The 25,258-nt window shown below is 38.2% G+C and overlaps 1 protein-coding gene across 1 annotated transcript in view; it reads right to left on the bottom strand.

Annotated features, from left to right (window-relative positions):
- nbeab (neurobeachin b) overlaps nucleotides 1–25,258 on the bottom strand; it is a 220,086-nt gene that overhangs the window by 105,790 nt on the left and 89,038 nt on the right. The window contains 18 exon segments of the mRNA XM_056756231.1: nucleotides 2,467–2,594; nucleotides 4,826–4,943; nucleotides 7,113–7,264; nucleotides 12,770–13,196; nucleotides 14,355–14,523; nucleotides 15,324–15,431; nucleotides 16,069–16,193; nucleotides 16,853–17,033; nucleotides 17,803–17,956; nucleotides 18,085–18,302; nucleotides 19,009–19,977; nucleotides 20,859–21,051; nucleotides 22,286–22,409; nucleotides 23,071–23,152; nucleotides 23,269–23,377; nucleotides 24,216–24,308; nucleotides 24,800–24,897; nucleotides 25,089–25,151. Coding sequence (XP_056612209.1) covers nucleotides 2,467–2,594; nucleotides 4,826–4,943; nucleotides 7,113–7,264; nucleotides 12,770–13,196; nucleotides 14,355–14,523; nucleotides 15,324–15,431; nucleotides 16,069–16,193; nucleotides 16,853–17,033; nucleotides 17,803–17,956; nucleotides 18,085–18,302; nucleotides 19,009–19,977; nucleotides 20,859–21,051; nucleotides 22,286–22,409; nucleotides 23,071–23,152; nucleotides 23,269–23,377; nucleotides 24,216–24,308; nucleotides 24,800–24,897; nucleotides 25,089–25,151 — 3,511 coding nt within the window.

Raw genomic sequence — 25,258 nt, forward strand, 5'->3', positions numbered from 1 at the left:
AATAGACATGTCTTCTGGTCACAGCCTCAGGACGGGGTGACGGTGTTAACATATTGGACAAATACATTTTTGAGGAAGTTGGAATAATTGGTTCTGGGGCTTGTTTGGAGGGTTGTCATGGCAACACACAAGCACAGCCAATGGCGGCAAGTCACGGGACAGCGTGAAAAAAAGTTGGCTAGAGGATGCTTTTGATTCTGTTATTACAGGAAAATGAAACCAAAACTATACTGGGTCAAAGTTTGAGTCCATGCTGGTGTTCTGGGGACAAAAAAACATGCTTTGATAGCAATGTAGACACGTGTAAAATTTAATTCTTTGCATGCATCATATAAATCACAAATATTGCATTGTCCAATCGGCACTGTGAAATATAACATCGATGATAATATATTATTAATACACTATAGGCTTCGACAGAACGGTACTACGATAGATAGTACGATTGATAGTACGATAGATGATAGTACGACAGTACGATAGTGCGATAGTACGATAGATAGTACGATAGATAGTACGATAGATAGTACGATAGATAGATAGATAGATAGATAGATAGATAGATAGATAGATAGATAGATAGATAGATAGATAGATAGATAGATAGATAGATAGATAGATAGATAGATAGATAGATAGATAGATAGTACGATAGATAGTACGATAGATAGATAGATAGATAGATAGATAGATAGATAGATAGATAGATAGATAGATAGATAGATAGATAGATAGATAGATAGATAGATAGATAGATAGTACGAAAGATAGATAGATGATAGATAGATGATAGATAGATAGATAGATAGATAGATAGATAGATAGATAGATGATAGATAGATGATAGATAGATGATAGATAGATAGATAGATAGATAGATAGATAGATAGATAGATAGATAGATAGATAGATAGATAGATAGATTGTACGAAAGATAGATAGATAGATAGATAGATAGATAGATAGATAGATAGATAGATAGATAGATAGATAGATAGATAGATAGATAGATTGTACGAAAGATAGATAGATAGATAGATAGATAGATAGATAGATAGATAGATAGATAGATAGATAGATAGATAGATAGATAGATAGATAGATTGTACGAAAGATAGATAGATAGGCAGATAGATAGATAGATAGATAGATAGATAGATAGATAGATAGATAGATAGATAGATAGATGATAGATGATAGATGATAGATGATAGATGATAGATGATAGATGATAGATGATAGATGATAGATAGATAGATAGATAGATAGATAGATAGATAGATAGATAGATAGATAGATAGATAGATTGTACGAAAGATAGATAGATAGGCAGATAGATAGGCAGATAGATAGGCAGATAGATAGGCAGATAGATAGGCAGATAGATAGGCAGATAGATAGGCAGATAGATAGATAGATAGATAGATAGATAGATAGATAGATAGATAGATAGATAGATAGATAGATAGATAGATAGATAGATTGTACGAAAGATAGATAGATAGGCAGATAGATAGATAGATAGACAGATAGATAGGCAGATAGATAGATAGATAGATAGATAGATAGATAGATAGATAGATAGATAGATAGATAGATAGATAGATAGATAGATAGATAGATAGATAGATAGATAGATAGACAGTACGATAGATAGTACGATAGATAGATAGTACGATAGATAGTACGATAGATAGTACGATAGATAGTACGATAGATAGTACGATAGATAGATAGATAGATAGATAGATAGATAGATAGATAGATAGATAGATAGATAGATAGATAGATAGATAGATAGATAGATAGATAGATAGATAGATAGATAGATAGTACGAAAGATAGATAGATAGATAGATAGATAGATAGATAGATAGATAGATAGTACGAAAGATAGATAGATAGATAGATAGATAGATAGATAGATAGATAGATAGATAGATAGATAGATAGATAGTACGAAAGATAGATAGATAGAACGAAAGATAGATAGATAGATAGATAGATAGCCACTCATATAGATTTTTTTATTATGATGTGCTATTTAAAGCTGTTGACATTAAAAGTGATTATCCGCTTTATTAAGTAAAACAGATTAACCTTTCTATTTAAGTAAAAAGCACATGAATTGGACACCTCAAGTCAACATAAACTATGAAGCCTCCAAATGTAAGGAGGATCAAGTTATACCAAGACAGAAAACTGCCTGTTATAATTGAAAGAAAGGCATATCTAAGAATTTCTTTCATGAAATGGCCGTCTCAGTTGCAGACACACATATTTGTACAGCGCTGTAATGTGGGGTTACATGAGTCTGAACAAACTGGCTTTGAGCGGAGGGACGGACACTGTGATTTGAAACCGCAAGGTAAAACAACCACAAACAGAGTGTGAAGTGTGAGTTCCTGCTTAAAGAGAAGCTGTTCTGTCATGTGAATTGCATGCGTGAAAAATGAGCACATGTACCTTCAATGAGCAGCTCCTGGCCGTGGCTGCCCAGCAGAGTACGAGACAGGAAAGGAGCAAAGTCCACAAAGATTTCCCTCAGTAAAGGCGCGACCTTCTCTAGGGCTCGCTCCAGTTTAGTGGTGATGCTGCTAAGACAGAGACACGACGTGTCAGAGCGGTCAGATAAAACATGTTCAGTTATATATAACCGGCAGTAAATGTCGACATGCTCTGGGTGCACAACTACAGTATACAGACTGCAGACAAAACCAAAGCCGCATACTAAAAACCAGCTCGAGAAACTACAGGACTTTAGTTACAGGCTACCACAAGAAAATATTTATCTCACGTGCAAAACATACACAAAGGCTAGGCCCTGAGTTAGTAGTCCTGAAAGGTGCTTGCTTAAAGCTTGATGTTGATTCAAATATTCTGATTTGAAGATCTGAAAAAGGTAATATCTGTATACACATACAGAAGCAGTTACAGTACCAATGTTTTTACAAATTTAGTGAAACAAAGTTGAAGCAAAGTTACAATTTTAATGCTCGAGTACCACAGGATTACATAAGAAATGGGATGCAATCCAAGCATGCAAATTTTCTTGTCATGGTTGAGAATCTGATGACAATTTCGATTGTAAGTTTTAAAAAATAGTGCATTTTTTCTTCTGGTTTTTACTGCGAATGACTAAATCCTCAAAGCTAAAGCGAGTTATTGTTAAAGTGTTAGGTTATGTTTAAAATAAGAATAAAATGAATTAAAGTTTATGACATCATGTGTACATTGAGGCTAAGGCACTATTCTGCGGATGGAGTACAATGTGAGGCCATGTGGTACTGTTAAAAACTATTTAATTCAATTCAAATGTATGTCTATAGCACTTTAAACAAATTTGCTTGTAATATTGTTGTAATAGACCTTTACATACATATAAGGTAGAAACGGAGGGACAATTATTTAAAAATATAAATATTATACAGGTTGTGAAAGTATTTTTTTTCAATTGTTGACACATTTGTATGTAAGTAATATCGGACTGTTCGATTTGTAGTGCTAGTAAGCAATGCATGTCAAATTTTTCATAAAATGTTTATTAGTATTAAAAACTGTAAAAGTAGTAAATTACAAACACTTTCAGCTCAGAAAAATGACAGGATTTTTGACAAAAGCATCAAATTTAAAGAGACGGAGAGGCATCAGAAGTACACAATTTATCCAAAGGCACGTACTTGCATCAGTTCTTCATGAAAACAGAATGCATCCAAAACTATGTGTTGTTAGATCATAAGGTATTAAAATACCTTTAATTTAATTTTGCAATCTTTTATTGCACCAGATTCAATCATCGAAGTTAATGTGTGACTCATAAAACAGAGAGTGTGAATCTCTAGTGCAGGTTAGGCATCACAGTCTCCGCATCCAGACAGTTTCATCATTGACTTTAGACTCCCGGTAAGTGCTGTCGGTTACCGCTGCCATGGCAACTGATTTGCGATTCCTGGCGCTGCAGAGGAGCCACAAAGAGTGCGTACGTGTGTGTGAAGCGTAGAGGCCCCAGGAGAGCCACACACACACTTTCTTCTGTGTAGTCAGACAGCGGCGTGTCTGCGAGATGTCTGTCACAAAGCATTAGACGAGGAGAAACGACGGAGCCGAGGTCAGCATGGTTTTCACACACTCTACAAACACAAACGCGCACCGATTTCTCTGCATTAGCGCACGGGCAGCCCGTTCTGACAGCTCACAAAAACACACGATGGGCAGCAGAGAGAGGACAGACATTTGTAAGGTGAGGGGTGTCTCAGTTGTCGAAAACCACAACAGGAGAAAACAAAACGATGCTTCCCTGTTGTTCTAAACAAAGGAAATGCAAGATGTGTGTAAAACTGAAATAATAAGGACGAGGGCTGACTCCCCCTTGCGGCAAATATTTGAAAAACCATGTAAACACCAATTCAAGAATTTCACACATTGGTAAGTTTCCAGCACACTTAATTCAAGCACTTCACCTCTCCAGGCTGTATTTGTTGAAGGGATGGTTCGCCCAAAAATACATATTCAGTCACTCAGAAAATTCTAATAATGTAGGCTATGACTTTTTTCTCTGTAGAGCACAAAATAAAAAAAAAAGATAAAATTGTGAAAGAGTTAAGGTTTCTTAAGACTTTCTTTTATAAGATAAATAACCCTCTTCCACTATACAAAAAAAGAAAGCTGTGAAACAGAAAGATGCTTAAGACGTAAAAGAGTCTTAATGGAACGATTCAGCCGAAAATGGCTCTTTTATGACATTTTATACATATATAGGTTACATAATGGGCATTGAAGCAAGTATTTTTCAAACAGAAATACGCATTCTGGGACTCAAGTTCACCTCATGTTCTCCATGGTGTCCTCAGGCATGGGCGCCACGGTCTGCACCGCGGGCAGGTTCTTACTGGTGTCTCCGTTCACAAAGCTGGCAGATGAGGAAGCAGATGTTTCTGTGGCCCCTGTGAGACGATAGAGAAGCTCAAGGTTAGAAAACACAATTCATTACACCGGTATACTAGAAAGAAAGCTGGAATATAACAATAAAATGATTTCAACTGAGCTACAGATCCCTGTGTGTGTGTGTGTGTGTGTAAAGCTGAGCACCTGTCAGTTTGACAATACAATAGCCTGTTCAGGACCAGACGATTTTTGAAGGTTGGCATATTGAACAAGATGTTTCAATTCCTGATTATTAAAGAGGCACATGATGGAAAAATATACTTTTCAATAAAATGTACTCACTTCATTTTTTTATACTCTTAACATTTGTATTTTGTAACATCAACTAAAACAATTAAACAATTAAAAATGTACTTGTCCTAGTTTTAGACAGAAATTTGTATAATAGAAGCTTTAAGACCCAAATCATCACCACAACTCTCTTCTGCAATGCAAAAGTGAAGTCTAACGCTCTAATTTCTCTCTTCGTCACATTTACATTGTACACTGCGTCCCGTGCAGCGGGGAGACTGTGATAGATATGTTACAGGAAAAGACAGTCATCCTGCAAAACCACAAGCTGTCACAGACATCTGAGGACGAGAAATCTATTACTCAGCCATCAATCGCCTTGTCCGAGATGAGGGTCCTTCCATAATACAGGGAGCTGAAGGGCGGCGTCGAGGGGCTTGTTCTGATGGATTTCAACCTCAATCTGAATCAACTTCCATTGTGCATTCTAAGCAGATGTCAATGAGGTACGAAAATGAAATCACAAGAAGCGACATAGGCACTTTCCACAAAGAGCTGAATATTTGATATTGCCTGAAACCATTAGAAGCACAGATCCGATTTTGGATGTGAATTATTGGATGTGTGAGATACGCTTCTAACATCCATTTAAATCAAGCAGCATGATACGTTGTTCACTTTAAACTGTAAACACATCAAATGTATGTAAATGTAAAATCCTACAGAGTACTGTATAATGTGGCCTACATTTCTTTTCTACAGCAATATCACACACATACCCCTTTTCTATCACACACACACACACACACGTGTTTATGCATGCGCGCACACACAGACACACGCACACATTGGTTTTCCATGTTTTATGAGGACATTCAATAGACGCAATAGTTTTTAACCAAAACCCCAAAAATGTCCCGACAAGGATTTTGCCATCTTTGTGGGGACATTTTGTCCCCATACCGTAGAGTTTACCCTACAACCACCTCCCACCCCACACACACACAGATACACGCACACACACTTATCTAAATGTCTATTGCTTTTATACAGAGCAAGCTATAAATACTATAAATACCACAGTTTGACTTAGATGTGTCAGGTTTTGCTCAATTTTGGGTACAAATTTGTCCCCTAAATATAATTCAGTGAATACACGCACGTGCAGCACACGCTCACACATTGCAGTCGTACATAACAGTTCGGCTCCTAATGTATGTGTTCAAAATCACAGTCTACACCCTAAGGGAGGCATTCAGCATTTAAGGCCATCGAGTCAGGTGGTGTGGGTATAATCTTATGTGTATGTGGCCGCCTAACAGCCTTGAAATTTCCTACAGATCCTATCTTAATGTGAGTGTAGTCATTGTAATGGCTCCCCTGACATCTGGATCTATGATACTCACCACAGCGGTACAGAACGCGACACTGCAGCGATATATACTGTAGCAAGGAGGGCCCTCTAGTGGACAAAATGCTTGCAACCAAATCTAATTTCCTGACCCCGACCTACTTTATATTAGAATAAGAATATAATTATTCTAGAAATAGCAAAGCAGAATGAATTTAAATGGTTTATGTAGTTAAGCACTCGTTCAATTAGATACACTTACACTTTAAAGAGATGGTTCACCCAAAGATGTATTCTGTCAGCATTTATTTCAGCTTCCAGTTGTTCCAAATCTGTATAAATTTCTTTGGGTCGATGAACACACAGAAAGATATTTGGAAGAATGCTTGTAATCAAACAGTTCTTAGCCAGTAGTGACAATGGAAGTCAAAAGTGCCGCAGAACTGTTTCTGCTTTCCTACATTCTTCGAAATACCTCCTCCGTTGATCAATAAAGGAATTTCTCCAACTATGGTAGTTTGGATAAATGTGTTCGCATCATGCATCAATTCGCATGTTATGTAAATGAAAACTTTTACAGACTTACCTGTGGTATTGATCATGCTCTTGGGTGTAGTCGACGCGGCAGCAAATATGTTAGGTGTGCTGCTAGAGGCCAGACCACATGAGGACCCAGAACTACCCACTGTGTTCACGGTCACACCCGACAGAGGCTTCTTGGCCTGTACCACCACACTCCTGTATGACACAGACATAGAGATTGTAGATAACTCATTGCAGTTGGAAGTCTTTCTTCATAACCCGACCATAGCACGGTATTGAAATTATCTCACAAGGAAATAAACAACCAATCAGTTAACATTTCACAGAACACTTCCTGTAAGGAATGCCAGACACATAGCTGCCAGATTCAGTATAAGTGAAAGGGACAGAAACAAATCTAACAAGCAAAATAAATCACTTCACCCGCAACAATAAATATGCAAGATTGCTTGCGAAGTGATTTGATTGAGTCAGAAGGAGACCAATGTTTTCCAAAATCTGGTCAGGCCGAACGGCTGCGGTGGTAAGCGAAAGACCAGCACACAAAGTAAACATCCTGGGCTGCTGTTACCCTGAGATCACATCCCCTTCTCAAACGTACAGGACAAACAAACAACACAAATCAAAAGCAGTGGCTTGTGGTCATGTTTCTCTTTTCTGCCGTTTGTCCGGCGCTGTACCTCGACATAATGTCAAACTCGGAACTCAGTTCATCAACAGATATTTTCCAGGTGTAGTGCCAAAATGTGCTGTTTTTATAGCGGAACTATTTTGGGGGGGTTGAACAAAAGCCTCAGGAAACAGACCCAAGTTATCAACTTTGGAATTTTGCACCTTGGCCAATTTATGCAAAGTTAACTCAACACTTTTTTGTGCTGTCGCAGCATGATTTATTTATGTTTAATCATCAAACCTGATCCATTCAAGTTTGGACGATATGAATGATTTGTCTTGTGTTCAAAATCCCAGGTTTTCCAGTTCCCGGCACGCTTCGCACGAGACTGCGTGAGGAGAGTGTTTTTTTAAACAAAGCGCTATTTAATGTATTTTAAGGGTACACTGCAAAAACTGCAATTTAACGTCGTTTTTGATTTTTTTCTAATGTTTGTATTGTCACAGTAATAAAAGTCAAATTACAGAAATAGTACAATCTTAAAAATGAAGGTGCTTCAAAAGGTTCGTAGATGACATAGAAGAACCATTTTTGTCTAAGTGGTCCCATAAAGACACTTTAACATCTGTTGAAAAGAGTTGAAAAGAGGTGGTTCTTTTAAGAACCTTTGACTGAATGGTTCTTTCTGGAACCAAAAATGGTTCTTCTATGTCATCGCTGTGAAGAAGCTTTTAAGCACCTTTATTTTAAAGAGTGTTGGGTGTATAGCAAAATGAAAACCTATTATTTTATCTCACTTTTCTTCTGCTGCCCCAGTTGAAAATTCGTTTTTTTATTGGAGATTTTTTTACGGTGTATCATAACTATTATGTGCAAACAAAATACATATTTTTTATGTTAAACCATCATTTTTTCACTGTAGTGTGTTCATGCCCTGTCTTACCTTCTCAGCACAACCTCAATCTAAGCAATTAAAGAAATACTCTCTAAATATACCTACTAAACACATTAAATGACAAACAGTCTATAAATACTAATCTACCCTGGCAGCCAAAAATGATGGTTTAACGGTACATTTATTTATAGTTGTAGTTAAAAATCACATGACTTCCAGCCTGATCTGAGCTGAATATAGCACCAGAGACAAGCAGAATCACGAGTCTGCCTTAAACTCTTGACCCCTCCAATAACCTCCCGTATATCTTCAGACAATTTAGGTGTATATACATCCATAAAACCCCACCTAACCCTGATACTAAAGACCGCTCGAGGACGAGCACGATATTATGACACACTCAAGTGCTTCGAATGATATTTACTTTGTGTGCCTACCACGCGATTTCACGTGACTGGGGTCAGAGATGTTTGCCAATACGGAGATTTGCGCTTTGTGGTGATGTAGCGCAGATCTGTTTATGTCACCTGCTAAGCGGCTCGAACCCTTTCCAACGCTCAGATGCTGTACAGAGAGGATAAAGCCATTAGAGCACTTGTCTGGGATACTGCGACTCGTCCCGGTGGCGCGCTCTCGCTTTAACACGGTGGCGTGACAGAGACGCTTTCTCAGAGATCGCATGCAAGGAAACAAAAACATTCTGTGACACGTGCTTCCTCTTAGGGCTACAAACAGAGCATTACATTTTAAAATGGTACATGTGTTCCTCTATGGCTTATCCTTGCAAGTCATGGATGTAGCCTATATAGAAAGAGTTGTTTTGGTATTTTTTTTTATTATTTTGCGTGAAAATATATGAACGTGTATACAGTACGGACAGGAATGCGGATAAAACTAGCAATGAAACAACATTATACTTTTTATCCTGACTGATGTGTTAATTATAAGTATTGATATTCTTTAAGAAATAGTTCACTGAAAACAAAAGCTTTTATTCATCCTCATGTGGTTTGACACTCATATGATTTTCTTTCAAATAAAAGTCTGGAAATAAATGTTTGTGTTGTTCTTTTAAATCATCTTTAAAGGGATGGTTCACCTTAAAAATTGAAATTCGTTCATCATTTACTCACCTTCATGTCGTTTCAAACCTGTATGATTTTTTCTTCTTCTGCAGAACACAAAAGAAGATACTTTGAAAATGTTGATAATCGAGCTTCCATTGTATGGGCACGAAACCACTGAGACATTTCTCAAAATATCTTCTTTTGAGTCATATACAGTCCAATTTTAAACCACATGAGCTTAAATAAACAGCAGAGCTTTAATTTTTGGGTGAACAGTCCCTTAAATTGATGTCGTATTCTGAGAGACTAAAATGTAAATATTAATATAAGACGATGGTGATTATCTGTCCTTTGTTTGTTTTAGATTAAATAAAAAACTGAAACTAAAACGTACTCAAGGTAGATATTTATAGATTTGGAGTGATGTTTCATCTTTTCATTTTTATGCAACATGTGTAACCTGAACACTGTTATGTGTTAACATGTTGTCGTACATTCTACTGAGAAATATGAACATATCAATTATTCATTGTGAGATTTAGCTTGGATCTGATCAGTCGGCACTTAGCAGGACATTCCTGAATGAGAAAAGATCTACCAAGTGCTTCATTGTTTTCTCAGTGTTCACCATTTATTGCTCGTCACATCTCGGCTTCTTGCAGGTATTTGACAGGTACTGTATAGAGCCGATAGCATTAGACTATAAACAAGCATCTAATAAAATATGAACGCTCCTCATACATTTTTCATTAACTGGGGCAGTGTGAATGATGTATGAAATATCCAGCACATATTTTATTAATAGGATATTTTAATTGACTAAAGTATGGATACATCTAGGCTGGAATATAAATAAAGCAACCGGTTCATATTTGTAATTTGAAATGGTTTACCAACAGTCTTTATGTAAAAAAAATATTATATTAAATAAACATAATGCACTTACATTTAGTCATATAGCAGACGTTTTATCCAAAGTGAAAGAGTTTAAGGAGCAATAAGCGATATGTCATTCAGGAGCAATAATTCAATAAGTGCCAATGCAATGTTACTGGTTTCAACAAAAGCTAGACCAATACCTGTTGAGAGAAGGGTTAGTGTTTTTTTTTCTCAAGTATTCACAGAATGATGACACAGTGAATGTCCTGTATAGTGAGAAATTGTGAGTGAGAATATGCAATATTATACAATAGCCTAGCTTGAATTTGCATTAACACAAAATCTTAATATCAAAGTGTTTTTATAATGAACAGCTTTGAATTGACCTTCAAAGCAGATTAGAGTGAAGATCTTTCTGTTGGTGGCCCCATCTGCAAACACGGCCCCCTAGTTATACAATACTAAATTAACAAAGATCACCTTTGGAATGTTCCAGAAAGACAAGCTGAGGGTGTTGTCACTCCCAATCTACTGAGGATCTGACAGACCATCAAAGAAGCCCGTCCACGGCTGGCAGCTCATTTGGTGGCAGGTGGCAAACAATTAGACACAGCAATTTCAGAGCGGGCAGATGACATTAAAGCACGCGAGAGTGAGCGGCACGGTCCCGCGTCTGCTGACGGCCTGTGTGAAAGCATTTCAAAAATAATACACTCTGCCATGGCAACTCATTTCTGCCTGCCAGGCCCCATTAGGGTGTTGAGGGCTGAGGACGACAGGAAGGGAACGAGGGCCGCGGCGGGCCGCTTCTGTTTAATCTATCATCAACACCCCGGAGACCCTCCCCGACGCTTGCTTGCACAAAACACCTTTACTATTCAGAAGCCCGCCTCATTTGTGACACAGCGGTCGCTGCATATATTACGGCCGAGGCATCGGTTTTATTTCTCCTGTGATTCTCTTTCTTATTTGGGAGTGAAACAATTTTAGTCTTGCAGGAGTCATACGCTGGAATATTGCTATATCTTGTGCACATTTTATTTGTCTCCGCAATGAACTGAACTTTTAGATAGTAAGGGATCATTTGATGTATAGACTATATACCCGACAATAACTGTGATATTACCAACCGTGATTATGTATATCATGGTAATATAACACATCGGATAATATCGTAAATAATTCAGCACCAGTTTTAAATATTTATATGTTGTGACAGCTCTTGTACAGACTTTGAAGACAATGAAGTGGAAATACTTTGCTTTAAAGAGATTCTGTCATCCATTTCTCACCCTCAAGATGTTCAAAGCTGTGTTCATTTCTTTGTTCTGTTGAACACATAGAAATATATTTGGAAGAACGTCAACAACTGAGATTTCTGGGGCACCATTGACTACTATTAAAAGGGGTGTTTTGTTTTCCTAAATTCTTGAAAATATTTTCTTTTGTGTTCAACAAAACAAAGAAATATACAATAATTCTTTCTACTATAGTCAGAAAATCTGAAGACATATAAGTTGCTAATATTCTTCCAAATATCTTTCTTCGTGTTCAACAAAAAGAAATTTATAAGTGTTTGGAACAACTTGAGGACGAGTAATTCATGACAGAATTTTCATTTTTCGTTAAACTATTCCTCAAAGAATCCAACAGTAGCACGTGAATAATGTCAATTTAAAGAAACAGATGAATTTTCGGTAAAGAAAATTTTGATTTTGTCCAGCTATAAATAGCAAACCAATTAAAAACGTTCCTTAAGAGCCAAGACAAATCATACCAAGACTTTATCTGACCTCAGAATGTAAACAAGCCGCAAAATGCTCAAACGCATCGCTGAGACATTTTTAAACACAGCAATTCTCCGGGTACGGGGAATTTAAAGTGAGTTATGGCTTGCTTATGACTAAGTAAATCATAATGGCCGTTCCTCAGGGCAAAGACTAATCCAGGTATTCATCATAGCTGACTGTGATGTATTGTCTAGTGTTTTAAGGCACAGAAAGGATAGCATACGTGCAGAAAAGGTCAGCATTTCTTTTTTTCACGGTCAATGGGCTACTGAAGTGATGGTAATGGTAAAACAAAACATTCAATCAAGCTAAAGCCAAAAGACAAGTTTGTTTTAACCTTTGACACCCATGCTTATCTATTGCTATTGCTGCCACCTAGTGGAGCTTCAAATTAGTTACAGCACCTCTGCAAAAAGACATTCCCTAGTATTCCCTGGAGTTGTGAGTAAACAGTACCTGTCGAATGAATGAAACTGCATGGGTAACATGGCATGGGCTTCTCTCTTCATAGCCAAGTGATCCGTGTAGGGAAGGGGGTCCGGTCCACTCTCTCCGGTCTCCACGGGTGCCGCCACCAAGCTCTTCAGGATCTCCTTAACATTGATGCCTTTGTTGGCCTGGCTGATGCTGGAGATGGAAGAGGCGGGTTTGAGATGCTCCACAGTCGACGGCTCACTCAGGTGGTCTTTGACCTCCGAGGACAGGGTGCACAGCAGCCCGCTCATGCCGTTCGGACTTCTGACGCAGAGATCAAGGTCGGCCCCGTTCATCACGCCGGCCACCTGATCGTCACCCAGTCCTGAGTCAGAATGAGGAAGGGACGACTCCGGGCGTGACTCGTACATGGCCTCCTTATGGGCGTAAGAGAGGGATGAAGCGTTCTCTAAAGGAACAAAACAAAATGCAGAGAAAGAATAAAACAGAATTCTTCTGCTCTCGATCTTTTGTTTGTCCTGACCCAGTTGTTTTTCAGATGTCAGCTTCTCTTTTTAATATTCATCGCGTGGCCATAAGAAGGTCAGCGGGGCCCGATTTAGTCACGGAGCACGTCTGGACGGCTATTTGGGTGCAGGCAATCATCTGCTACATGCTGTTAGGAAAAATTCCCACCCATTGCCTTTCTTCCCTGAAATTTATGAGAGCGATGCCGCCTAGTGTCTCAGACTCTATGATCCCATTCTCCTCTGGTGGATTGCCTTCCTAATGGGCTCTGACAGATGGGGCTGGAAATAGCACCGCTGCCCCCTGTGTCCCCAGCATTCTTCCGCCTTACGGGTTTCATCTTTATATTTTTCATTCTGTTTACCTCGCTCGCTGTTATTTGCTTTCCCCCTTCCTAGAGTTTTACGACAAAAACTTTCTTAAAGGGATAGTTCACCCAAAAATGAAAATTCGGTCATCATTTATTCCCACTCAGGTTGTTTCAAAAATGTCTATGTTGTGCTAAACAGAACTAGGATATTTGGAAGAATGTCGTCAACCAAACAGATCTCATCCCTTAGTATTTATTTTCCCTCCCATGGCAGTAAATGGGGGATGAGATCTGTTTGGTTGCTGTTCAAAATATCTTCCTTTGTGTTTAGGAGAACAAAGAAAATACAGGATGTTTGTAACAACCTGAGGATGAGTAATTGATAACAGAATTTTCATTTCGGGGTGAACTATTCCTTTAAGAAAAAAAAAAAAATCTCAATATTAAATTATTGGACGTGCCTCCTGTATGAGACTGATGTGCATTACAGTCACAGTTAGCCGTGATTTGATTTCCTTCAGGAACTTTGCATTTCATTTATGGGAGATAATTAGCGCGGTTTATGAATTATTGATGCTGGTAAAGCTTGAGATGAGCCCTGCGGGGACAGTTTTGCAGGATAATGGAAGGCGCAAAGAGAAAGGAGCAAAAACATAAAAGAAACAAAAATATTGACCTGATTATTAACTAATGGTAACGGGGTCATTTAATGCAAAATAAGCAATAACATGAAGTCAAATTAAATTGTTCGTCACAAAGAATTTTAAGCAATGCCCACAAATGTAACACCTGTGCTCGTAGGAGAATTGATCTCCTGCCGAATGCCTCTTCCCGATTGGCTGATAGGCCTGAATGTCTCCCGCTGGGGTTCCAGGATGTCCCGGTACTTAGACACCATCAAGACGGAGATAAAATACACAACAGCAAGAGCCAGGAACTGGGCCTGCTTACTGTCGTCCTATGAAACACAACACAAAATGAGGATTATAAAAAGTTGATGTGTAACCAGAACATGTCAGGTGAAGAACAAGTGCTCTTTAGATGTAACATAACTCTTTATTGAAATACTGCGGTCACAAAAGAGCAAATGAGTTCATGATACTTTAGTAACATTAGATGTATACTTATATATCTAAGTGGATGTAAATATCTTAGATGAATAGAGGCATCTCTTTAGAATCAAAACATCTGCTAAATGCCTAAATGTAAATGTATGAAGTCAGTTGAAACAAGTTTAAACAGCCAAAAATGATCACGTATAATCATATGTGACCCTGGATCACAATGAAACATGCAATTATGGATATTTCTTTAATGTCAAAAATCATTAGGATATTAAGTAAAGATCATGTTCCATAAAGATATTTTGTAAATTTCCTACCTAAAATATATAAATACTATTTTTGTGAGACAACTTCATAGGCAATTTTCTTAATTCCTGAGTTTTAAACGGTTGTATCTCAGCCGGATATTGACATATTCTAACAACTCATACATCCATAGAAATATTATTTATTCAGCTTGATTATATGTAAAAATCTAAATTTTAGAAAAATGTACCCATAAGACTGGTTTTGTTGTCCAGGGTCACCTATGTGTGTTTTTCTCCACAGGTCGTTGTGCATATTCTTACACTTTACATTTCTTTACATTTATATTCATGCATTTGGCAGATGCTTTTATCCAAAGCGACTTACATTGCATTATACTACACATTTTAAATAGAGCATTAAAAAGGATTGTATGAGATTCACTCACAACATCACGAAAAACAGCCGCCCGCAGGCGATTGATGTCTACATCCTGCAGCAGTCGGTCCGGATCTTTGATTGGAGAAACATTGCTGGGAAAACTTTCTATGGTGGTCTAAAACAAAATGGTGGAATGAGTTCCTGTGACTGACACTTTGACCACTTCTCACATGCAGATCTCATTTGCACATTCATATCACGACCACACAAATAAATCACACAAGTCAATGTTATATTGATTGAAAAATAAACTGTGACAACAAACAGCATATTTCCTCTTCAAAAAAATTAACCAGGTATTCTCATCACTGCATTTGTTAAAGCCAGATTTTAAAGAAACAATTGAAGTTCACACAAAATGAATATTTCCCTTCATGTCTGTAATACTTTCTTTTGTGGAATACAAATTAAGTTATTTCTGGTTCATTTTTGCCAAAAGTATATTTTGTATGACTTTAGTTGGTTTGAAATACAGCACATGAGTCATACCTAATACTTTAAAAAACCTTTTGTGGGGCTTTCTTGTCCTATTCGGAATTTTTCAGCACCTGGTCACCATTGATTTTAAAGGTATGGATGAGTCAGTCATATATCAAAATACAGATAAGCTGTAAGACTAAAATGATTCAATTATATTGCATTTGTTTAAAATACTTGTGATATTATCATTTCAAAACATTACAAGAATAATATAAATTGTGTCGTATTTGCAGGCAGATGTAGAATGTGTGTGTGTGTAGTAAACCGTATACCTTGTTGATGCTGGACACATTCTGCAGGCCTTCCTGAGATTTAAAGCTGGACAAAGAGGACTTCAGATGTCTGTCTCTCTGACGCTTACGGCACTCTAAACAGTTTCTTACGGCCACACAACAAACTAATAAAAAAGAAGACAGCATGAAAACAGCAGGTGAAAAGACAAAGTGAAAAAGAACGATGAAACTACAGTAAAGATTTTTTTTAATTATAAATGAAACAAGTACACAACAAACAGCTATATGGATCTATAGTCCTTGTAAGGGCTGACCTTTTTTTAAGGAGACATTATTCTTTTATGCATAAATTTCCATATTTATGCTAAAATTCTATTGTTTCTTTTTCTTGTTATGATTAAAACTTGCTGACATACCACCTTTTTTTCTCCCACCCACACACTAATAATAATGACCAATCTTTGACCTAATGCGTCTTATTTCCATGGAATTAATGTAAATCCATTTGTTATGTTTAATAATACATTAATACACAAATGGATGTTATCAAAATACAGCAATGTCAAGATTTTCGTACATTTTGTATCCCGTATCACAAGTCAGACCAGCACGCACGCACACAAACACACGACCACAGCAGCGATACTAATAAAGACCTCTCATAATGTAGATATAAAGCTTTTCACACTACAATAATCCTATTCACTGCACTTTTCAAAGAGCAAAGACCACTTAAAATGTCACAAGTAAGCATTCAACAAGTTTCACTGTATTCGTGAGGTTATTTAAAAAAAAAGAGTGTATAACCACACCACACACACACCGAGCCTGAGGCACTGTCGCATGAGTCCTCCTGAGGACATGTTCTTCTCTGCCTCAATCTCACTGAAGTTCAGGGAGCTCGCAAAGACCAGCACGTCCACCATCGCCATGAGCCGAGTGAGAAAGATCACGGCGGTTTCAGTCGACATGCCCTGCGTGGCCTCGATGCCTTCCATTTCAGCCTGAAACACAAATCACCTTAAAGATCCATTCATTTCAGAATCACAGGGGAGCCACTGTGTCATCCTGTTAACTTGCGTGATACAACAATGAGCAATATTTAGCAATGATGACATAAACAAGTTGAACTTTCAAGCTGAATAGGGTGCAAAACGTGAACTGAACTAGGATCAGTTGCCATGCAAAGCTTTAGGCAGATACATCTATAAGTGGATTCCCTTTAGCAGGACTGCCACCAGCACACGCTACACAAGCCTTTGAAGATGAAATGTAACATTTAAACACACAATATTAAGCACAATCCTCCTTGACCAATCTGCATGTGTGTGAAGCAGAGGTGCACTTCCTCCAGTGTGCACCATTCTGTGAGGGATACCATTAGTTTTCCAAAGTTTAATAGCATTAAAACAGCAACAAATAATCTATCGGTAATAACAAAGAACTGCTAAGTATATATTGCCGTCCTTCATTTGCATTTTCGAGGCAATTTCTATGCAAATGCTCAAAAAACAAATCACAAATGTTTAAGCATAATGTTTATGAGATATGAAAATGATGAAATGAATAAACAAAACCAAACTAGGTGAATCACAGAAATATTCAAATATACTTGTACTTACCCTGGCATTCTTTGCATAAACAAACAAATACAGTAAATGAGAAAAACAGTTTTAAATCCAACAGTAATCGGGTCATTCTAAAAAAGCTTAACTTGCAATAATCTGTAGTGACCACTGGGGGTCAGTATTGTCAAACCTCAGGAACACTTACAGAAGGTGAGGTGGCAGCGGAAAGGAGGGGCAGTATCCCTCCACAGGCGATGATGATGTTATCCACCATCTGTGAGATCAGGTGAATGGTGTTGTGCACAAAGATGATATTCTCATTGCTGTTTACAAAATCCATGACAGACTTTGTTGAATGACTGAGAATGACAAAAAATGAGAGAATTTTAATGTACATATTTTAAAGCACTGTTCTTGCTATCGCTCATAGCCTCTGTCAGCGCCATTTAAAAAACAACTAATGTGTACAACTAGAGAAGCCATTGACCTTCTCCAGACATGCAAGTCAGATTCAAGGGCAAAGAGCAGATCGGTGAGCAGGCGCTGGTGCATTGGCGACCATTTGAACTCTGGGATGCGGAACATGGTCGTTCGCGGACCCGGGCTGAACTGTCGCCGCTGCTCTTCGGTCATCGGCATGCCTCTGAAGCCAAGGTCCACCCGCAGATCTCTGTCCAAATGATTCCCAGACTGGCTGTTCAGACTCTGGAAGAAAAAGGCACATTTGTGCAAAGTTAATGGTAATTCGTGACCAAATAAACACAAGTTTAATTCTTGTAAAAAAAAGTATAATATTGTGTCCTTAAATCAGCGGTTCTATCACGTGGCTTTACATTTTTTGACATCCTTGTGAAAACATAACAAAAATGTATTAGACACTGGAAACTCTATAAAGCTCTATGTTTTTAAAAGTCAGTCATAGGAAAATGGAGGCTACAGTAGGAGGCGTGACATTTCTTCAGGCAAGTTTTGTTTCAAGCTGCTTCTGCCAAACCGCAGAATGCATCCGCCGTTCGAGCTCTTGAAATATCACACAGCACCTCAGAAGCTTGGCAGGCATGAAGATGTCAAACAACAAAGTCAACACAAAACTTATTTCGGTTTACATTAAAAGATAGTTCCAAAAAGGAAAATGATGTCATTATTTATTCATTCTCACGTCGTTCCAAACCTGTATGACTTTCTTTCTTCAGCAGGACACAAAATAAGATATTTTGAAGAATGCTGGTCACCAAGCTACATTGGCCCCCATTGACTTCCATCATATGGACAAAACACCACAGAGACATCTATTTCTCAAACTATCTTCTTTTGTGTTCCAAGTACATTTTTTAAAGGGAAAATTATGCAAGTTCAAGATTTTCACGAGCACAATCTTCCAAAGCAAAACGTGTAACCATGTAGCACATACCTGTGTGGTAGCAGTGGTCTGAATCTTCTTTATCTCTATATCTTGGCCGTCATCTGACTTGTCAGTGTCTGATGTAATATCTGCACTGGTCTTTGCCACAAGAAGCTCAGCCTCCAGCTCCCCTGCCAATGGCTCTATCTGCCCAGGGCATTTGGACAGACTTTCCCTTTCAGAGATGCCCAGTCCAGTCACAGCAGACTGTAGTTCAAAGCTATCTTCCTCCAAAGCCGTCGGGTTGGCGTCTAATGCTGTTGAGCTCTTTGCCATGAGAGCCAGAAGCCCGAGGTCAGTGGAGCTGGTGTGGACCTGAGATTCCACTCCTGAAAGTGGAAAAGATTCAGACTGTCCAATTTCAGGTAAGAGGTTTTCCCCCGAGCTGCACGCCATTGTGCCAAAGAGGAAGGCGCTGTTGCTGGAAATGGGATCTTTTTCATCGGCCAAGTTTATAAGAGGACCTGTGGTTTTGTCCTCCAGGTTGCTTTGAGGTACCAGGACACTGTTCACGCTGCTGTTTATCTTCTCTACCGCCGCCGAATACACGTTGTCTAAGAGACAATCCACCTCAACCAAGCTTCCATTTTCGGTGACGCCCAGCGTCTCATGCAGGAGGTCCATGTCCTCCATCTTTACCTCCGTGGCCTCAACCTTCTCCGCCTTTATGTCCACCAGAAGATCGTGAACTTCCACGCGCACGTCTGAGGCGGAGTTCTCCCCATCCAAATTCTTAGCTTCGGATAAGAGGTTCCGTCCCGGATCGGTTGTCTCTGACTCATCTGCTTCACTCTCAGGGGTTTGTGTCTGGGAATCTGGGTCGAGCTCCAGAGTGCCTTTGATGGCTGATGCCTGGGCAGAAAGACCTGAGATGGTGCTAACAAGCCCCTTCTTCCCCTTCTTTATGTTCTCCTCTTCCTGCCGCTGGTATTCCTCATACATTTTGGCTAAATATTCTTTGTGAGCTTCATACGTCACCTGCCAAACAGAGGGGTGACAGTTTCATTCTCAGATGTTCAGAACTAATATGCAAAACGCAATGCAAGTCTGATCACGAAAGCACAAAAAAACTAATAATTTAATATTGGATCTCAAATCTAATTTTTAAGTTACTTTTATAAATATATTTTTTAAAGATATTTAGATTTTTGTCAGATGTCTAAAACAATATCTAATGTTTAACTGTTTTTAAACAATTGTACAATTTTAATATGAAACTAAAAAAAGATTCTTATTATAATAAGAATAACTTATAAGATAATAAAATTAAATTAAGTAATAGTAATTTATATTCATATTTAATTAATGTGTTGTTTGTTGTAATAATAACAATAATAATAATGATGATAATAATAATAATAAATTAACAGTGAACACAAATACGTGGAGCATTTTTTTTCATTATCTCTCCCATAGGTGATCTAAAGATCCACATATCTTATTATTTTATTCTTTATTCTTTAATCCTTAAAATATTTAATAATTTATATAATAGTTGCACTTTCAAATATGAGATAAATGTCCTATTTTTAACATAAGATTGCTCAAACAATCCTTTCCATTTTACTTTTCTAAATGTGTAACTTATAAATAAAAAATTGAAAGCAAAATGTATCTCATCCATTTCTGTGGGTGCTCAGCTGTGGGTGTTAGCTGACGGACATGATATTATAGAGATAAAAATGTACATTTGAAAATCTATAGCCAATGTTCGAAATACTAGTGTAGTATACACATAATATGTAATGCTTTACATCCCCTATCGGTCACCCTACTCTCTTAATACCAGCTTCAGCTATTACAAAACTCATAAAGATCCACTACATCCTTTCTATAGCTGGTGAGAATTGGCTGTTTACTTTGGAGTGGGCAATGGAGAGCGTATCCACCCACACACGCCAGCCGCCCCACTCGTGCTTAATGGCATGGTAGAGAAGAATCCGGAAGATGGTGTAAACCATTTCAGTAATCTTCTGCTCTTCTGAGTTCTTCGGGTTAATGTAGCCGAGAGAGAACATCCAGTCCTGCCACACAGAACATTGCAGCAGACACCTGTCACACAAAAAAAAGCAGATGTATTAAGCCCACGGCAGTCGCTCGTGTTAAAACCCCCCTCTCTTTTTTAACATCCTCAAACAACGCTCAGAGGTGACACCTAATTCACAAACCGACAAGTAACACAAAGCAATTACAGCCCGAACCTCCGCTACACCTTAGATCTACGAAGTAACGCAAAGAATGACTGGCAGCTATTTGAATAACAGCTGAAGCAATTCACTCTCTACCGTCATTTCTCCCAAGTGCATTGTGGGGAAATAAATGGAGTTCAGCTCATTGCCCTTTTGAAAATATTTTGGGTCGTAATTTGTAATACGACAGTAGCGATGATTTAATTTAAATCCATACCTGCTAAAAGACAGCTACATTATTACAAATGTCAGGTTTGGTTGGATTTGGGGACTTGAAAACTAAAGCAATATCAACTAATCACACAAACCTTTTAAAGTTATGATGGAAAATTATGGAAAAATACAGTATTCTTTTTTGGAAAATGCAACAAAAATAACAAACAATTTACAAAAAAATATTTACTTTTTTATTGTTGTTGTTGTTATGAAGTAGTATCAACTAGTCACACAAATGTTCTGAAGTTGTGATGTAAAATGATTTAAAATATATATATAATTTACTTGTTGAAGTTGTAACAAAAATGACAAACAATTTTACAATTATTAAAGTTATAAAATATAAAATATTAGAAAACATTATTCTTACTACTAATACTACTTATAATAATAATAATAATAATAAGTATATTCAAAGTAATATGTTGCTAATAAAATTATGTATTACAAAAATAATAATAATAACAATATTATTAATAAAATAGAAAATTATGAAGAAAAAAAATGTAACAAAAAAGGATCCTTCCAGACAGATCATGACTGACATAAAAAGACGAATATTTTTTTCTGTGAGCAGACAGTGCTCATTGGGTCGTTGACAGATGAGAGCGAGCTTCATAAAGCTCTCCAGAAAAAAACAGGCAATACACAAAAGTGAAAATTGGTGTGGGCTCATGTCTGTGTGTTGTTGAAACATCTGCTATACAACCAGAGAACTGGAGGATTATTTAGTATCATGGTTTCTGTCTATTAAATGCTACAACAAGAGAGAACAACGTCAGTCTGTATTCCGTTATCTTTTATGATTGGTTCAGCAGGCGGTTAATTGCTGTCGTGCGGATGTGGGGAGAGGGGGAAAGGAATAGAAAGAAGCCCCTCACCGTCTGTTCTCACGGCTGTTGCTGAAGAGTTTGATCATGTCTGAAAGGAACAGACGCCGCACCTCCATAAGGTCTGCGCTGGGAGCGGAGCTCTTCAACAGCGTGGCCACCACTTTAAGAATCACTGAGGACAGCCAATAGAAACACAGGAGTTAAAGGGATAGTTCATCCAAAAATGAGTCATCATTTACTCACCCTCGGCTTGTTTAAAACATGTATGAATGTTATTGTTCTGCTAAACACAAAGGAAGATATTTGGAAGAATGTCAGTAACTAAACAGATCTCACCAGGCTTTCCTTTGGCTCAGCGGTTAGAGCATTGTGCTAGCAACGCGAAGGCCATGGGTTCGATCCCAAGGGATTGCACATTCTCAGTGACAATGTATAGTGCAATGCAATGTAAGGATAAAAGCAATAAAAGTGTCTGCCAAATGCATTAACGTAATGTAAATGTCAACCGCCATTGACTCCCATAGCAATTATTTTCCCCACTATGGCAGTAAATGGGATAACTGACATTCTTCCAAATATCTTCCTTTGTGTTCAGCAGAACAAATAAATGTATACAGGTTTGGAACAACATGGGGGGTGAGTAAATGATGACAGAATTTTCATTTTTGGGCGATCTATCCCTTTAATAATACAAACAATCAAAACAGAGCTTTATATGATTGACACAGATGTGCTTTTGCATAAAATCCTTCAGATAAAAAATCATTACAGAAAACTACTACAAAGTAAAAAAAACGGTGTGAAAATAAAAACGGTTTGAGAGAAGTTCATACTTGGGTTCTGGATCTTCACAGTAGAATCGGGTTCAGGATGAGGCTTATGGACGACCTGTGTGCACACCTGCTCTGTAAGAATCTAGCCCGGAAACAAATGCCAGATGATGGGTTTTTGCATCATAAATGTTAATGTATTAAGTATAATGGCACTACAGTAACAATTCATTGACCGATCAACATCCAGATTTATATTACCTCATAGAGCGTGTTGTAAGTAGTAATGGACACCGTGTTGGAGTGCACCATGAGTCTCTCCCCGAGAAGCGTGAACAGACTGTTTGTGTGCATGATTTCCACCTTCCTTCTGTAAAAACACACACACACACACTCAGAATATAGCTAGACTGCTAACTTTCATACACCTCACAGAAAACGTAAAGCCATCGGGATCAAGCCTTTATGAGCTTGGCACCTTTCGGAAGGCGTCAGGTACCTGAAGCACAAAGTAGCCACTACTACAGGCTCTGTTGCAAACAGGTGCCAAAAGTGCTTAAACCGTGCAAGAACGCATCACGCTAAGATGTGTCGGAGCGTTATGTTTTCCCACCACAGAAAAATGAGGGTCGTACAGCGAAGTGACAAGTCGGCCATACGTACATTTTAAAACACCTCGGAGCGCGCAGAACAGTAGTCGCCTGACGGAGGATACGCTAATAGTGACAAAAGCAAATGTGGATTTTATGCACGCTTCAGGCTAGCTGCGCAACTCTGCAAATGTCAATGAGCTTCTACAGTTTTAAAGGCAACTCTTATGGCCTTGAAGACATGACTTTATGTTTCTATAACTGTTTATGTAAGGAAGATATTTCTCATAGACGTGCTAAGAAATGCAAATCCATCACTGCTAGTGTATGTCTCTGTTTCTTATGCACATATTTAAATATCGGCAGTGAGGTACAGTAAAGCTTTCGGGTGGAGTACGTAGCTCAATATAGCTACTTTCCTTTTCATGAGATACACAAAAGGCCCTGGAGTCAGCTCGGGAATACTTCAAACAGGCAGTAGAACTCATTTTCATAAAATAAGGCCTCTGTCCTTACGCGACCATAAAGCTCACCTTGACGGAGGAAAACAAACCAACCCGCGAATACTCTGTGGGGAAAAAAGCTGTTTCGTGGAAGGCGAGAAGAAGATTTACTCACTTGTGGCCCAAGTGTTTGAGGAAATACGCCAAGACCTTCAGAGCTTGAACTCGGATACTTTCGCTTTTGGAAGCCAACAGTTTGTAGACAACTCTGGGAAGAAAATACATCAAGCATTTGTATTTATTTATGATGAAATGAGTTTTTCACTACACAATGTTAAAACCTCAAAAACTGTCTTTGTTCATTTAGACCTACAAATGATACCGACATGATGAAACAAGAAACATGACATGAAACATTGCAGAATGCAGATAACAAATACTTTGGATTTGGCATTGCGTAAACCACCGTTGAGATGTTCTTCAAAGACATATCTGTTATTTAGAGCCGAACGTGAAGCTTCAAAAAAGGAAATAACTCCATCAAATCCATCTATATTTCATAAGCTTGACTCCCAGGGTGTCCGCTTGATCCCTCTCATCAAAAAATAAAATAAAAATGGAAATATCAGTGCGAATCCTATGTGGAGTCTTCTGAATAATTCATGGTTGTATCATGTCGGCAAACTCTATCGCGTAAAGACGAGATGAAATATAATGAAATGTGACTCGGGTGTAAAATAGATTGAGATCGCATCTCACCGGATGCCGTTCCTCTGGTCAAAGGCAGGGATCATGGACGCAGGGTGCTCGGACATGAGGGCCACGAGCAGCTGGAGAACATCATGGAGGTTCTCGTCCTATAAAGATCATTGCGTTGCAATTTTTCCGAGTGGAATGATTGGACAAACATTGTATGTTCCTGAGACTAGACATATTAAACCCTTTCACATACAGTACAGTGAACAGCATCCATTTCTCTTTTAAAGATTCACTATGGTAAAACGAAATCATTCTGTCAGGATTTGCCATGGTAACACTGCGGACTTACCTCATGCATGGTCAGCAGATAGTTAAGAATACTCTGAAGCTCATCCTCCTTAACCCCTCGATCCTGACGAATTAAAACAAGAAACAAAGCGCTTCAGTATGACAAAATGCCAAGCAGCACCAAACACAGAGCTTTCGCAATAATCCGCTGATATTGCCATCAGCATTCTG

Source organism: Triplophysa dalaica, chromosome 9 (genome assembly GCF_015846415.1).
Source record: "Triplophysa dalaica isolate WHDGS20190420 chromosome 9, ASM1584641v1, whole genome shotgun sequence".
Lineage (NCBI taxonomy): Eukaryota > Metazoa > Chordata > Actinopteri > Cypriniformes > Nemacheilidae > Triplophysa > Triplophysa dalaica.